This window comes from Pteropus vampyrus, unplaced genomic scaffold (genome assembly GCF_000151845.1).
Source record: "Pteropus vampyrus isolate Shadow unplaced genomic scaffold, Pvam_2.0 Scaffold149, whole genome shotgun sequence".
Lineage (NCBI taxonomy): Eukaryota > Metazoa > Chordata > Mammalia > Chiroptera > Pteropodidae > Pteropus > Pteropus vampyrus.
The window spans coordinates 2,012,935-2,030,202 of record NW_011888930.1 but is presented as its reverse complement, the minus strand read 5'-3'; the positions used below and the strand labels follow the sequence as shown (position 1 = coordinate 2,030,202).

At 34.3% G+C, this 17,268-nt stretch overlaps 1 protein-coding gene across 4 annotated transcripts in view; it reads left to right on the top strand.

The window, feature by feature from the left end:
* The window catches only part of ANGPT1 (angiopoietin 1), a 249,051-nt gene extending 234,649 nt beyond the window's left edge, over positions 1 to 14,402 (top strand). For all 4 annotated transcript variants that reach the window (XM_011369452.2, XM_023536147.1, XM_011369453.2 and 1 more), the window contains exons 8-9: positions 312 to 442; positions 11,799 to 14,402. In XM_011369452.2, the coding sequence (XP_011367754.1) occupies positions 312 to 442; positions 11,799 to 11,959 (292 nt within the window). In that variant the 3' untranslated portion in view covers positions 11,960 to 14,402. The remainder of the gene's footprint in view (positions 1 to 311; positions 443 to 11,798) is intronic.
* The last annotated feature ends 2,866 nt before the right edge of the window (positions 14,403 to 17,268 follow it).

Here is a 17,268-nt window from a genome sequence, read left to right as displayed (position 1 = left end):
AAAATTAATAGTGAAATAAACAGCAAGCACACAAGCCGTAGAGTCTTTCTGTAGTTTGGGGTTTCTTCTTTCCTTCCTCCCTCCCTCCCTCTCTCTCTCTCTCCCTCCCTTTGTTCCTTTTGGTGTTCTAGAGCTTGGGTCTTGTAGTGGTTTGTTAGAAGGCCTGAGTCCAAAGAAGGTAGAAAATGATGAAAAAACAAACATTCAGCAAACTTATCCTATGGGTTCTCTTATTCTTTTGAATAACTTATCTTTTTTTTCTTTTTTCTTTATTTTCCTCTGGTTGTTTTTTTTTTTTTTTTAAACTCTAGGTTGTACTTAAAGGGTCACACTGGGACAGCAGGAAAACAGAGCAGCTTGATCTTACATGGTGCTGATTTCAGCACTAAAGATGCTGATAATGACAACTGTATGTGCAAATGCGCCCTCATGCTAACAGGAGGTAAGTCCTATGTAGCCATTCTCTAAGTTACGTGTCATTGGTTTGAGGCTCAAGGTTTCTTATCTATGAGAAAAGACTGTGCTCTTTTGGTCAGGAAACTTGAGAGTAAGTCCTTAAGAGATTATTTTGTTTTGCCCACTAATTTACCATGTGTTCTTCTGCAAGACGTTGCTAACAGATTTAGATGTTTGCCTTCTCCCTCAACATCTAAGAGTGGGTGCACTAAGCTTGGTCCTAAATAAATTCTTTAGCTTCTTAAAGTCCCAGTTACTCTACTTTTTTAAAATAATCATAATGATACCTGTAGTAGAATGAACAACAATTTGAGAATTCAGCATACAGGAAAAATGAAAGTCTTACAAAATGTTTTGCAACTGTGTAGTGGGGTTCATTGGCAATCCTATTGAAATGGAATAAGAACAAAGTATAGTTAGATCTAAAATCAGCAGTTCAGACCAGCTATACCAGGGCTTTGCATTATATACTATTAACCTCCGCAAGACATTTGAACTAGTATAAGAGATACCATTAAATAAGGTATCATTGGGAAGGAAAGTTAGTCTTTTTTGAAACTTCAATATTTTTCCAGTGTTCTGATTGTGTAAAAGAGCAGTTCTCAATTTGAATTAGTGTGATGTTAGCATATCTGTAACACTTCCTTAGCACTTACCCAATAATGACCCTTCTTAACAAAGAAAGAGCAAAACCTTCATCTACAGGTTCAAGGCCTTGGTTAGTTGGTGGCACCTGCCTGGAATTAAATAAAGTGCTTTTGTTTTCATTATATTGAGTTTTATATCTACCTTCTATTATAGAAAGTTTAAAGATTTCTCTTTAACGGAGTAATGTCAAGTTCACATTTTTAAATGTATTTACAACATTTGATATTCAATGAATCATTGATTTAAAGAAAAAATATTAGTTATATATTAATAAAAGTTATAAATAGATATGGCAAAAACTGTGGAGTTGATACATGACTGACTGAAGTTTGAGAAGCACTAAGCTAAATCCTCTTGGCAAATGATGTAGCTCAAGAACTTTATAGGCTCTGGCTAAGCAGGAGTTGGCACCAAACAAAACTGTAACGGAAACTTTTTTCCCAATGTTTCTCCTCACAGTTTTGGTGTTGTTTCTCTGTCTTAACAGAATAGCTATCACTCACACCTTCAACTGTTCTGATTCTCTTTCTTTGTTATTCAATAAAAAATATATTTTCATGCTAGTAAGAAAAAAACTAATTAATTCTAACATTTTTCTTTCCAAAATATGACATTACTACTATTATTATTACATATTATTTTATTTTTTATACTATCTTACTTGAACTCCAAACCAACTCTGTCAGATAAGAAGGTAGAGAAACTCTAATCTCCACTTTGTACATATGGAAAACAAAAGTAATTTAATGTTCACCATTTTATCTTTAACATCTAATACAGTAGATTGTTGCCCTTAGGAACTCAGTAAAAGATATGGTGCATGAGTGAATGAATGAATAAACTTCTTGTAACCCTTGAACTCACTTTCAAATTTTGAAGCCATTGAAATCAATCATTAGGTCGACATTTTTCTCATCAATTAACAGAGCATAGAAGAATATGAAGGGGAGGTTTTGGAGAAATCTTTCCACTTTCATCCCCATCCCCTATCCCTGCATAACCACTACTACCAAATCACACCCTGTCGACTCCCATCCACTTCACTTATGTTAGCATCTTTTCAATATGAGACCATCCCTAGTATTATCAATGCCAGCCTGTAATGATTCTGCCTCTGTCAAATCCTTCTCCTTAAGCTTGAAGCATGCCATTTGGCATCACATTCAACCTCATCAAATAGTTAAAAATCCTCTGTATGTAATTTTATGACCTCTCCCTCAAAACAGTTGTTACACATTTAGAATTTTTTTTAAATGGTACCTACAGGTTAGGTTTTGAACTCTTTCCTGGAAAGGAAATTTTTCATTACCCTCCTGATCCCAAAAGTGGAATTGTCAGCAACTTTATACAAAGACAGAATAATTTTAATTATCCAACTTCCCTGCCCATTTTAATATTGAAATATAATTCATTTTCTCCATGTTTATTTTTACAGATAATTTTTCTTACCAAATAAATACAACACTGAAAGACCAGCTGTAAAATCTTTCAAGTGTTTCCTTAGAAGAGCATCCAATATGTTCATATTCCTGTCATAATAATGACAATATAGAGCGAAACAAAGAGGAGAATGCACCTCTTGGTTGTCAATGAGAAAACGTCATTGCTCAGATTTATGATTTCATTTCTGCTTCAAATGGTTGCACTTTTTAATGTCATTTCATCCATAATCATTCTTGGACCTTCTTCTTACTCAACAATAAGTATGTTGGGGAGAGAAAATTTCCATTCATTACTTGGTCTGGAATAGTTGAAGTAAATGTGTTTTTGTAATAAATGCCATTACCCTATCAAATATCCTTTTGAAGGAATCCAGATCTTGCAAAACTATTCACTCTACAAAGCTAAGAACTGGAGAACATAAGGGTGAATGTCAGAGACAGTCCAGGTAACTTGAGCGTTGCCTGGAACTTATGTCCTACTTAGCTACTCCCCACTACCACTATATATTCTCTGTCATTTTCTCCCTTAGAATCATTTTATTCACCTAATGATTTTATTTTTTTCTTAATTCATATTTGAACTTGCTGCCTATTTGAAATAGTCTCTTTTAAGTGACATTCAATACTCTTTGAAACTAACAATTTATAGTTCTCCGTCATCATCAATTAAAGCTTTTTTAAAATCTTATTTAATTTTCACTGTTTCTTCTAAAACAAAGGGCAAAATAAGTTTTATTGCTTGCTAACTGTCCTTATAGTTTTCTTCAAGTATATGGAGGAATTTTAGTTGGAGAATGTGGCATTGTTGTTTACCCTTATCTATCAAAGGCTGAGCAACAATAGATGGGCCTAATCAAAAGCAGAAGGTATTTCAGCTAGACATATAGTAGAACATTTTGATCTTTCTTCTTACTTGACATTCTAACTTCTTAACTTTCTATCAATTTAACGTATTTTAATGAGTAGCTATTAAAGATCAACTACTATTAAAGAAATGAGCCAGACAGCACAAAGCTGGCCTCTATCCAAAAAAAGTTAGTGGTAAGTAACACAATTTAAAACCATAAAGAGATCTAAGGATTTGTCCTTAGAACATGTCATAGAGTTATGGAAGGAAGGGGGAAACAACTTTAGTTGGAGTGCCCAAGGATTAAAGACAAGAAGGAGAGTCCAGGGAAGACTGTGCATCTCTGGTTATGAACATTTCACAAAGAGAATATAAAGCTGTTTATCTGAAAGCATTTTATTATGCATATTCTTGTAGTTATTGGTCTAGATAAGATCGTCTCTTTCATTTTCTTCTGCTTCTGTGATTCTGTTATTTCATGTATCCATTGCGGCTGCAGTTGGGAAAAACAAGTAATGTTGTTTTCATTGCACGAGTTGTAATTCATAGGGCATTGTTGAGTGGAAAGGAGGTTCAGTGGGCTGAGAAGCACATTTACGTCAACAGAAATAGATACAACAGAATTTTACCCCTCTTTTCCTGGAGGTGAATTGCTACCTCACCAGAAAGCCAGCAATTCCTCCATCCAATTTAAATATTGAACATTTTTTTGTGTTTCATTACACATTTCTTATGGGATCAGACCATATATTTTGAGGTCAGAATGGCCACACATGTTTTCTATGGAACGGACCCCTTAATTAATCATTAAATAGAGATGATTTGTCAGCATAAATTTAGAAGCCAGAAATATCTGTGCTCTGTGATTCCATTAACCTTAAGAAAACTTGTTAGTTTTCTCCTTATGTTTCTCCCTTTGTATAGCATATTCTGACGAATCTGTCTATTTCAGAAGTAGGAGGGACACATTTAAGAGATGATTGTAAGAAATATTTTCTTAGTCCCACAGGAGAGCTCCTGTTGTGCCCTCCTGGGCCCAAAGAAGGAAATCTGTTTTATTATAAACATAGTGTTTTTATCTACTATTTGACATTAAGAAAATGAAAATGTAATTTCATTCAATACATGCTTTTTATATGGATTTGTTGTATATAAAAAGAAATATGCAAAAAACCTCTGACTCCAAAATTATGAAAATAAAAACCGTTTATCACTAGATTGTCACATTCAAAGCAAACTTACATTCAAAGCAAACATGGTCTTTGGTACTAAAATAGCATTCTTCAAAATAAGAATTTCTGAAAGTCTGTTAGAAACTACAGTTACTGAAGGTTGCCGACACAAACAAAACATGGTATTGTTTTAAATTCTTTTCCTTACCTTACTTTTTTTTCAACACAATTTCCATGTTTAGTATAGAATATAAAAGCTATGTAAAAATGTGACCTAACCTTCTGCAGCAAGAATCTGTTGTGGTAGAAACTTCAGTCTCTTTTCCCACGCATAAACTATGTCAGCAGACAGACAAGACTTTGCTAAAGCTAACAAAAGATATCTCAGTTCAGTCCTAAAAGAGGGGATAAAGCCATACACATAAATTTCTTAGTACACCCTAGAACTTACCAGATGCTAGCAGCAGAGAGTTGATAAATGCTTGTCTTGATGGCTACATAATCTTGAAGAAGACAAAGAAAACGAAAGACGTTAGTAGCTTCTCCAACTGGTCGAGGTGACAAGATCTTTGGGAAAATATAATCATCTTAGAGTTTTTAATAACCCAGGAAGGAAGTGCTAAGCATTGTTAGATAACTGGCATTCCCTAGGTTTTAAGGGGAAAATGTTGAGAGAGAAGATCCATATGGAAAATTTAAGGTCGATCACAGAAATCTACATTGCGTTAGTTTATTTCAAAGCAATCATTTATACATATCCTGTAATCCTATTCCACAGAAATTCACGTTCCTTGAAAGCATGGACTTTATTTCATGTTCTCCACTATTGTATCATTTGTGCCTAGCACAGTTCCGGGCACATAGTATGTGCTCGATAAATATCGGTTAACAGAATGAATATGTTATCAGTGAATCTAAAAGGACATTGCAAAATCACAAATGATCCTGATGAGAAGACATAAAAATAAATCAACATGAGTGTGTGACTCTTGTGTGAACTTAGATTAAAAATACATAAGGTATATATATGTATTTTCCTGCACACTTGGAGCAAGGGGGTGAACGTTGAAGATTGGTACTAAATTTTAAGAATAACTAAACCCCAGAAGACTAAACTCCAGAACTGAAAAAATTTGAAAGTTAGGTTCCTGACTTTCAAATAAATTTAAACACCCTAAGTGCAAAATTTAGGATTACATTCCTATTTTCTGGAGGAAATTTTCACTTATTGGAAAAAGAGCAAAGAATATCAGAAAATGTCTCTCGAAAGATAAATTTGGAAAAAGGTGAAGCAGAACCTATAGGCCTGTAGCACAAGTCTGTCACCAAAGGTTAATAATTGATAGTGGATGAGAAATAATCAAACACTTAATTTTGCTTATATTTTACTCCAATAATAATCTAGCAAATATTTATGCAGTCTTAATGTCTAATAGGTATTTTTGCATTATCCTAAATGATTTATATTTAACTGACATGACGCTTCTAAAAACCCTTTGAAATAGGGACTGCAGTAATGCCTTTGGCAAGAGTTAAGATACGGAAAGGTTAGATAATTTACCAAAGGTCATAGAATTAATCTCAGAGGTAGAATTTGATAAGCCCCCAGATAAGCCATCACCTCATGCACTCCTTCTGCGACCTCTGTTTGAAGGAATGATGGCATTCAGAGACAAGAGTTTAGCTCTGTTTTACTGTCTGCAGCACATTCTGATGAGGATTTCCTCCTTTAAACGTGGTCAAATGTGAAACGAAGCCCTAGGGAGGGAAGAGACAGTAAAAGAACACCTAGAAGTTTTAAATGAATTCAAGATTACTGACCAGGATAAACAACGTTTCATCTTTGGAACAAAAAGAAGAGAAAGGGAAAAAAGCCAAGTCCTTGGCCCGAAGGAGATATAGTAGGAGATGACAGAAGGAATGCAGACCTCTAGAAAGGTCCTCTGTCTCCCGCATGCGAGGCCCATGCAGCTGCTCCCTACGGCGAGCTGTAGGTGCGGCTGACTATACACGTGAGCTCAGCAAGCAGTTATTCACGGTGATTCCATTGATAACAATGGCACCAACTGGTTTAGTTCAGCTTCATCCTTAGCGATAAAAGGAAAATCTTATTTTCTGTGCATGTCTTTTTGCATATTGCTGATTAGAATGCATGCATTGAAAATGAATGAAAGAAGTCTATAAAAACAGATGAATCTCTTTATTTTGCTATACTTTTTACCTTAGAAGTGTTGAGAGACATTTTGTTTAGGACCAGAAGAATTTGAGAGTTAGGTTTCTTGACTTTCAAATAAATTTGAACTTCCTGAGTACAAAGTTTAGAATCAAATTCCTATTTTCTGGGCAAAGTTTCACTTATTGGTGATAAAATGTGAATTTTCTGCTTCAAAGATAAAAGACTTGAATGATTTTTAAAGGCCTGGGAGGCCCAGGATAGTTATTACAAAACTAAATTTTAATGAGTTTTAAGTGTAAATGAATTAGAAACATGCATCTCAGATTTCTTATTAAAATATACACGAGGTTACAGATTATGAAGAAAAATGCTTGGCAAAGTACATCTCAGCAGTTGCCAATCTTAAAACATTTGAGACATTTTATCAGTTGTCCCAACAGCAGATGGAGGCCTTTGCTTGTATCATTGAGTTCTTTTCAACTTAAAGTGCCTTTCCTAGATTAACTCGTTTAGCATATTGCTTATTTGTTATGCCCAGGCACATAAAAAAAAAAGTGAACATCTCCCCAGGATTGTAGAGGGTATATAATTCAGCTCTTTGGTATCCTGTCAGAGAGGAACTGCAAACCAGGCATAGCCCTCTGTATGTTCAGAGAGAACACCTTTATCCCATGTAGACCTTCACATGTACTGAGTACGGTGAGTGCATACGGTTATCTACAAGTGCCAAGAAGTACATATGAATAACCAGGAGTCTGCTATTCCTTTTGCCTGTTTTCTATAAATATCCTTTAAAACCACATCTTCTCAGGATTTTTTAAAAAGACCTGGTCATGCTTAGTTTTTTCAAAGAGAGGTAGAAGGAAATATCTGATACAAAGAAATTTCTTGTTTGTTTTCAATAATGTGTCAGAGAAAGCAGAATACTTGCTTACACAGAAAAAAACTATTTTGCTACCTTAAGTTCAGAATATTTTATAAAGGACACTACAACCAAAATTGTCATGAGAAATAATTGCCCTTTCATTCTTTTCCTGCCACCTTAGTTCATCATCTTTATTATCAATTACTCTCTGATAGTCCATAGCACATACAGCCCACTGGTCTTAAGATAAAGAGATAATCAGACACTGCAAGTTCTTTGATTTCCTCATGAAATCAAAACAAATCATTGGAACAAAACCCATGTTAAGTACTTAAATGCCACATCTTTACAATGCAAACATTGCACAGCTATACACATTTGGGTCTAAATTATTTTCATATTTCCTTAATAACCCTACCAAGCAAATAAGGAAATAATTTGGCATGATGACCTGATCTTCATTATTTAATCATTTTGATACCCCGCAAGATCTAACGGATAACTTACATGAAGCACCGAGATAGGATTTTACAGGCCCTAATCATGCATTATCTTATTTGATACCTGCAACTGTGCTGTGAAATTTGTTGATCAGACATTTATAATTCACATCCTATGAGTGAAGAGCTAAGTGGCTGTGTGACCTTGGAAAAGTTCCTTAAACTATCTGAGCATTGGTATCTTTATTATGGTACTTGCCACATACCACATAAGGCTCTTTTGGGAATAGAATGAGAAAATGCATATAAATATTCCAGCAGAGTCCCTAATACATATTAATTATTAAAAAATATCAAATACTATTGCCTAAAATCTCTTGGTTATTAGTTGATGAAATCAACATCAAAGTCTGGGTCTTCTAATTTCTGATCTGGTGCTCACAGGCTTGCCATTGCCCACAAGAAAATATAATAAAAATCTGTATGTTATTACGCCTGTTTTTTTTTTTTTCCCCGAGCTTTATGTTTTCCAATCCCTTTCCCGCTGTCACTCCAACCAACCCAAACTGTTGGCAGACACTCTGTCCTGCTCTCTCAGAGTACATACAGTCTTTAGAATCTCTTTCTGTCAAAAGAGACACTGTCCTTGGAGTCAGCTCAGTTTGTAAATGAGTGGACCTTATGGATCCACAAACAGTAACTTCTGTCTCTGTTTCTAAGATTTTCTTCATCTCTGCTTAATAGTTATCATCTCATTTTTTTTAATCAGTTCGTTGTCTCTTTCTTACACAAAACTATGCTCTCAAAATCAGGAATTTTGTTTTACTCAACACTTCTCATTGGTTAATATTTGTTTAATTGATTCTAGATTCATTTTTCGCCTCTTTATCATGCTGCCACATATGCTCAGGATGGCCTCGGCAGACCATAGTTATAGAATGAGAACTTTAAATATTTTATTAAACATTTAACCTGACAGATCTAGTTCTCCTGTTTAAATGTTCATTCCCATTCCTAGAAAATGTCTTACTTGTCCACCTGACGATGGACAAGTCGACTGAATAAACTATAAATTTTTCTATGAACACTATTCAATTTTCCACCAAGGCTACTTGCTTCTCCACCTTCATTCCTGCAAGTCTTCCCCTTGTTCATTGTAACAGCTTCACTCATATTCCCTTAGTCCCTAAATGCTCCAAGCTCTCTTTCTTCCTCATGATGTCGGCTTGTGCTTTACTCTGCTCAGAAGAGTCTCTTCCCATCTTCACATGGTTGCTTCCCTCTTATCCTTCAGGTCTCACTAATTATCAGCTTCTCCCATGACTGTGAAAAGTCAAATAGATCTCCCACTATCATCCTTGAGAGCTCCCTCATTCTTTTCTTTTTTTCTTTTGTTTGTGATTTGTATTTTATTTATTTGCTTACTTTTGTCTGTTTCTTATATTCAAAGTAAGTTCCAGGAGGGCAGGGATCACATCTGTCTTATTGAGTATTGTATGACAATACTTCATAGTAATTACATATTGGATGAATAAACAAAGAAAAAAAAAAGAATGCAATAAGCATGGATGTTATATATTGGGGTGTTTATCAAATATAACATTTTAGTAAACCAGGCTGCTTCAGACCATAGAGACTTTATGAGGAGAAACAAAGTCAGTCAATCTGCCAATAAGCCTATGGTCACTCACCAGTCCTTTGTTAAGCAAACTCTGTTAGGTGCAGCAATAAGTAGCTAAGTATGTGAGAGGGCCCAATAAGTAGACCACACCTTTCCATTGCTCTTAGGATAATGAACAGTTGACTCAGTGATTTGGTCTTTAGACCTTCTCAGCTTCAGACTACTATTTCTCTAGTTAACTCTGACCCAGCCATAAAGTCATCTGTCAATGTCTCCAAAATGCCACTCTCCTCACCACAGTTACCCTCACTTTATTCATTGGAAAAGATACACAAGATTGATTTATCTAATTCCCTCACAGGATCAATTTATTTGATTTGACCCCTAATATTTCTTGTCATTTTCTTAAGTTTATCCAAAGTTTCTCAATGAATGCGCTCTTTGGCCTGCGCCTTCTATTTCCAGGCTGTTCTTGCAATAGACCTCTGCCTTCCCACAATCTTCCAGAACTCTTGTGACGTTCTATAAACCAGACAAAACCACACACTTTTACCCAAAGGACCCTAATATATCTTGAAGGATCATTCTATGATTTTTAGTAGTTCTCAACGATAGAGTAATTGAATTTGCTTCAGAGACCGTGGTGGATATTTGGAAAACTATGAGAGGCTCATTAACATGATGGAAGAATGTCTCAAGAAGGTCATAGAAAAGGAGAAGAAAGTTAAAACACTGAAGCAATCAAGTTGGGTTTTATATTTTTTCTTTGAGAATCTTCAGGGTAAATTAATTCTCTAGTATTAGTATACCTTTTGTAATACAAATAACATATTTTCTCTAGTCATACTTATCAAAAAATTTTAAAGGAATCTTTAAAAACAAAGTGGAATTTTACAGTTCCGCCTTCCTTGCCAAACAAGAACTGCTTGTCCCTTGTTTTGACTGCGTTAACGTCTGTGTTGTTTGCATACAGTTGATAAAACAGCATTGAATACAGCATCTTTCCAGATTCATCAACATACCTTACTATTCCCCAGTATGAATTGGAAATTAATGTAGCTTGTTATGTCTCTAGTATGACTTTATAAACACAACCCGGCTGTATTCCTCTTCCAAAATTGAAAAAGGAGAACTAGCTTTTCTCCATTTAACTTTTTCTAAAGTTTCTGCAAGATGATGCTCATGTTACAGTTGAACATCAGCTGTACAGCTTTTTCTTTCTTTAGCTATTAGTCCCTTAAGTATGACTCTGTAATCAAAGAGAGGTCAACTGTATCCAAATAAAAATATGCCAGAATGTCTCTGGCATAAATCTGTCCCTGAAGATTTCAGTGGTGTTACTACTTCAGGAGGGGAAGAAAAAATGCTGTTTTATCTAAAAGTCTAAGAACTTAATTCATTAGAAAAATAAAGTACTGAGATATCCTTATAGAAAGCAATGCAAGCATAGGATCCCTATGTTAGTGATCAAATGTTTTTCTCTTTACAAAGTTTTGAAAGAACTTGAACAATCACAGAAAATACACTGCTACATAGGAACTATATGGCTACTATTGAAAAACACTTCCCATATTCCTATGAAATACAGAGAGGGCATAGTAATTCAAATTCAATTTGAGCATCATTATCATTGCCCAGTATTCAATTAATTTCAGAAGCAGCTGAGGGCCAGTTCTTGGCAAAATTACGAGTAGATGGAAAAACCTCTTTATTTAGATATCTAATAATTAATTGTTTTACCTAACAATTAATTGTTTTATTTCCAAAAACAGGCTTAAGGTGGAATGCCTCTTAAGGGTATCTGCATTACATATAAATCCAAACACAACTTAGATCATATCTCTAAGCCTAGAAGCTTCCCATCATTACAATGGGAACTGTGTCCCAGCAGAGTGACACCAAAATTTGATTCCCATGAGAGCATTCCTCTCTCTGATTGTTCACACACTGCCTAAATCGGATGCTGTTTATAGCAATTCTGCAACAGAGAAGATATGTATTGAATGCTTCATTTGTAAATGGTCATAACAAGTATGAGTAAATTCCCCCCTCAGTTAATGTCATTAATTTCTAAATGTTCAATTTATTTGTAATTATTTCTTCTTTCTTTCATTATTAACCAATTCTTCAGGCTGGTGGTTTGATGCTTGTGGTCCATCCAATCTAAATGGAATGTTCTATACAGCGGGACAAAACCTTGGAAAACTGAATGGGATAAAGTGGCATTACTTCAAAGGGCCCAGTTACTCCTTACATTCCACAACTATGATGATTCGACCTTTGGAATTTTGAAGACATAGTGTCAGAAGAAATTATGAAAACAACAAAGAAATCTGGAGAAGCTACCAGATGAGAAACTGCTTGAAAACTTCTGAAGCAAAATATTGTCTCCCTTCCCACAACAAGTGGCAGTTATGTGAAATCAGCAAGGTTCTTGACTATGGATTTGGAACCTTTTGAGTTCACAAAAGTCCCTGCTTGGGGTTCCTGTGCTCATGTGGCTTGACTGCAGAGAATGCCACTTACTGTCATACTTTAAAAAGGGAAGAAACTGCTCAGTTTTTTTTTGCATTTCAAACTACTACTGGATCTTATTTTGGAACTGTGGTAGCCAGATGATAAGTATGGTTTATTTTATGTAAAACCGAAGAAGAAATGAACACCACCACCAACAACAACTAAAAGAATATACATGAAGAATAGAAACAGGCTGCCATAATCCGTTGGCAAAGGTGTATCACACCAGTGAAATGGTGTTATTTCTATGCAAATCGACTAACAATTTACACTGTTGCAAAGTTTTAATAAAAATTAAGGAAGAATGGCATTGCCCTCTGAGTTGGTTAAATGTTAATGGATTTCAGAAGCCTTAATTCCTAATTCATACCTACTAGTTGATTTCAGTTAACCCATCTTCAAATATAAATTCCACTTTGTTAAACCATGATGAATTATAGTGCATGAAGAATAACAGTGTGAGATAGAAACATGCTCCATTACTCTTTGATTTTTTGATATGGTTCTCAGAAAAAAATGGACGTCATCAAGTATGGGTATATAAGGTGAAAAATTATCCCCTCCATGCTACAGTTTTCATTTACTTTAAAAACTGACTGACTGATACATAAATATATTTATAGCCTGAGCAAAGTTGAAAGAATGTGAAATATATCATCAAGCTCTTAAAATAATATACATGCATTTAATATTTCCTTTGATATTATACATGAAAGCAGCTTTTTAGAGTGTATGAAGTTGAAGTAAAACCAAGTAAACTGGAACAGTTTATTTTACAGTACTTTCTTGCATGTGTACACGTAAGTGTAACTTCATTATTTTTAAAATAATGATTTTTAATTCTTCACCCTATTATTTCATGCTAATTTAATTTTTGCTAATTAACTGAAACATGCTTTTCAGAGTTACCCTGTTCCAGTTTCTATAAAAGACACATTTTGAAGTCTATGAAAAATAAAAGAAATTATAAATATCATTGTACATAACATGTTTATATCCATGGTAAACCTAATAGTTGTTTAATCTGGAATACGTGATATTCTTTAATTGATGCAAATAAACACAAGTTTTCAAAGAAATTTACTATACTACTTTACGAAGTACATTATTTCTTTATATTTTTCTCCTTCAGACCCTGTTTTCTTAGCCAGTTTCTGATTTTTAAAAATTATTATTAGTGAAAAAAATTGGCAAAACTCTGTATTATACAAAAGGGGAACACACACCTACATAGAGTCATATTAATAAGAAAATTCTGACTGCTAGCTGCTGTAAATCTCTTAATGAAAATACGCCCATGGTATCATCTTTTTTAAGTGAATTTGGGGTATATGTTTTTTGTTGCTATTTGAAGTTACTACAGTATTTTATCAAGAAGTACTTTCTGATTCTAAGTGTTCAAGGTTACAATAGTGAACAGTTTTTATCAAAACATGAGTTACTGTGACATAAGAAATTGAAATACATGTATTTCAATTGGGTGTCCTCTTAGAAAATAAAAGTTTTTGCTTTTTGGTTTTTTTTAAGGCAACAATACCAATTTCAGACCTGGTGACTTGATCTATTGTGCCTTCATGGTTCTCTTCCATGTGAGAGAATAGAGCTATTCACAGTTTTAAGAGAATATTTTTTAAAACTTAGCATCAAGTCTTTATATATTTATGCATCTGTATACAACCTCATTTTGCCTTACATGTGATATTTACAGGCGATACACAGTTTTTCTTTTCCCAGTGACTTCTTCATAGTACTGTTTAGCCTCTCTCTCCAAAAACCGTCTTGATTGTTTTCATTAAGTGAATGAACATGAGTGTTTTGTTTTTTTGTTTTTCTACAGATTTTTTAAACCAGTCTTTTGATAAGAAATACTATTTCCCAAGTCATAGTACAAAAATAAAATGAAATTAAAAAAAAAAAAAAGAAAGCATGATATTTACTGTTTTGTTATCTGGGTTTAAAAAATGAAATATTGTTTTCAATTATTTATAATAAAGCAGTATAAAATATTTTATGACTCCATTATGTGCATTGTGTAATGCTTACATGTTTGTGGCCATTTAATGTGTATATTCTTTGCATTTAATTATTTCAGGATAAGATAATTAGGAATTAGGATTTTGTCTTTAAATTTTTATTTCAATAAAATTCATGTGGTTTCTATGCAAATTTCTTCACATCAGTCACAGCTTTATTTGATTTAAATAAAATTGAAAACATATTTGTGCAACCTTATATCATTTTAAATAAATGCTTTAAAATTTGAGATCTATGGAAGTATGGAATCACTTTTAAAAATTGCTAAATGAACTAAAGCCTGAATATTTGAAAAACTTTCAGTCTGGGGTGTGATAAGAAAGTTTAGCTCCATTAGAATGGTCAATCAAAGCAGTGGGTCTGAGGTCCACATCTATTGCATGATTGTTATGTCCTGCCAATTCTTGAATGCTCTATTATCATATGACAATTGACAGCAAAAATATGAAAACTCTGACTGTGGAATAATAGGATGTGTGGTGTACATCTGATTTTGTTATAAAAAGGAAAGAGCATAAAGAAGATGCTACTCACCCCTCCTGCCTCCTATCCTAACAGTCCTTATAAGGAAGTTCTTACTTTTCTCCTTAATTCTCCTCCCATTGCCACCACATTGATTTGAACATTCATTAATTTCTACATGATTGGAAAGGAAAAGATACTCTCTGCTACCTTCTGCTCCTATTCACTCCACATCCACACAAGTTTATTCTTAAAGTCAGATTTCTGAAGATGCTTCTTTCCTGCTCAAAACCCTTCACTGCTTTCTCACTACTGCCTAAATTTGAAACAAACATATCATGTTAACCCTAGACGGCATATTCAGAGAACTCCCTTCTACCTACTCAGTATTCCAACCAAAATGAGGAAGCCTCCATGCTAGGCTGATTACCTAGCCTTCCCCTTTCTCTGTGCATGCCCTTACAATGTTACTTCGCAGTTCATCCCATAAGGAGGTGGGGTCTATTTCCTCATCCCCTGAGTGCCTGACTTGAGACGCTCTTGCCAATAGAATGCAGAAGTGCCTATGTGTCACTTCTAAGCACAGGGCTCATGAGCCATTCAGCTCCATCCTAGGAGAAGTGCCAGGAGAAAAAGCCCAGAGTAGCCTAATGTAGGATTAGAGAACACAGCAAGCAAGATAGAGTCTACTGGTTGAGATCACCCCAGTCCATCTAGACCCCAGATGACCCACCTGTTGATCTCAGATACATGGCTGATCTTCAGCTGAGATCAACTGAGCCTGGCTTAGGTTAATATAACTGCCCAGCTAATATGAATAATCATGGGAAACAATAAGGGGTTGTTATTTTAAGTCACTACATTTAGAGGTGTTTTGTTAAACATCATTACTGTAGCAATAGCTAACTAATGCAAAATGGTACAGCCCCTCCATCCCCACACATGTGAGAGTCTTTTGCATCCTAAGGTTTCAGAGCCACTTCCTAAAATGAAGTTCATCTTCTTCAGAATGGCAAAAGTTCTCACAATTCTCTGTAGGCCAACAAAGTATTAGCTGCTTCATGACACTCTTTCTAATACCTTCTGTTAGTTCACCTTCCCTTCACTCACATGCTCTAACAGCTCTTAACACATTTTGTCCGAAATTTTGTCTTATATTCCCTACTGTTTTGTAAGAGGCCACTTCTTATTTATCTTATAATACCTCACAGTATCCAGTAGACCCTTGTTATTTGTTGAATGCAATTGAATTGCTCTGAAAGATTAAGAAATCCCTTCTATCTACATAAAATCCAACATTCATAGATTTGAGCACAATCTTAAACCATTTCTTTCATACTTTAAAATTAGTCCATTCTCCTCCAGAAAAGTAGATGTTCAAATTTATAACTTCAGTCATTTCAGAAATCTACTTCATTACTAGCTTTCCTGGAACATATGTATTGTGTAGTTTAAAGGAGATTAATAAATGCACCTTTTAATTTTAAAATAATGTCAATATATGAAATGTACTATTGAATAGTACTTACTCATTACACATTATTGTTATTATTTTAATGTAAGAATGATTTTGCATATATATATATATATTTGTGTAGCTTATTTTCAGTTTTAGGATTTAATGTTCATCTGAAGCCTTTTTTAAATGGATTCGGATCTTTTAATAAAAGTATTTTCTTCTAACTCAAGGTCAATCTTTTCTTATGTATTCTCTGATCATTACTTTATTGATTACTTAATTTATATGAGCCATTGAGGTTATGATAGTTAACATAATTAAAGGATTTCTAGGAAATACACTAAATAAGTTATTATATCTCTTGCATTTTTTTCAAGAAAGAAATCAATAGACTCATCCCGAATGATAGATAATGGTTAAGATTTACTAATTCCTAGAGTTTTGCCTTTTAACCCAGGAAAAACAATCTCAAACTTGGACATATTAACTCTCAGCAAAATGTGAAAGGATATTTTGTTTTGTTGGAGAGAGAATGACTTCTGATATCATCTTTTACAAGCACGATCCTATTCATCTACCCATGAGACCAGTATGCCTCCTGCTCATTCATGAGCTCTGTCTTGGCACTTAGTGGAGTTGTGACGACTGGAGCTAGGAGAGTACCACTATCAGCTCGTTCTCCCACTGAATTGTGAATGCTCTACCTAAGTTTCTCCTATATAAATTGATTTTTTAAAAAAATATGCATCTACATCCTAAATATGCTGTAAGAAACCACAATAAATTTTTAAAAAGTATTAAACCATTGTAAGTTAAAAATGGATTTAAAATAAAATGTGATAAGCAAGGAATATTCATTTATGTGCACTTTAATACAATGTCTAAACACCAAAATAGTGATATAAAAGGTTAGAGAAGAAAATCATTAAGTCTCTAAATTAATTTTTCCATTTGGGAGAAAGGTATAGTATTATAGCCATAATGAGATGCTGGATTATAGTCACATAAGCTCTTCCTTTGGGAAATTATTTTTTAACTTTATTTAATGGCAGAGTGTGAATTATGTTTAACAACTGTATTGAACAATGACTAGTATCCAGATGAAGCATTAAGAAGCTCCTAGGGATAC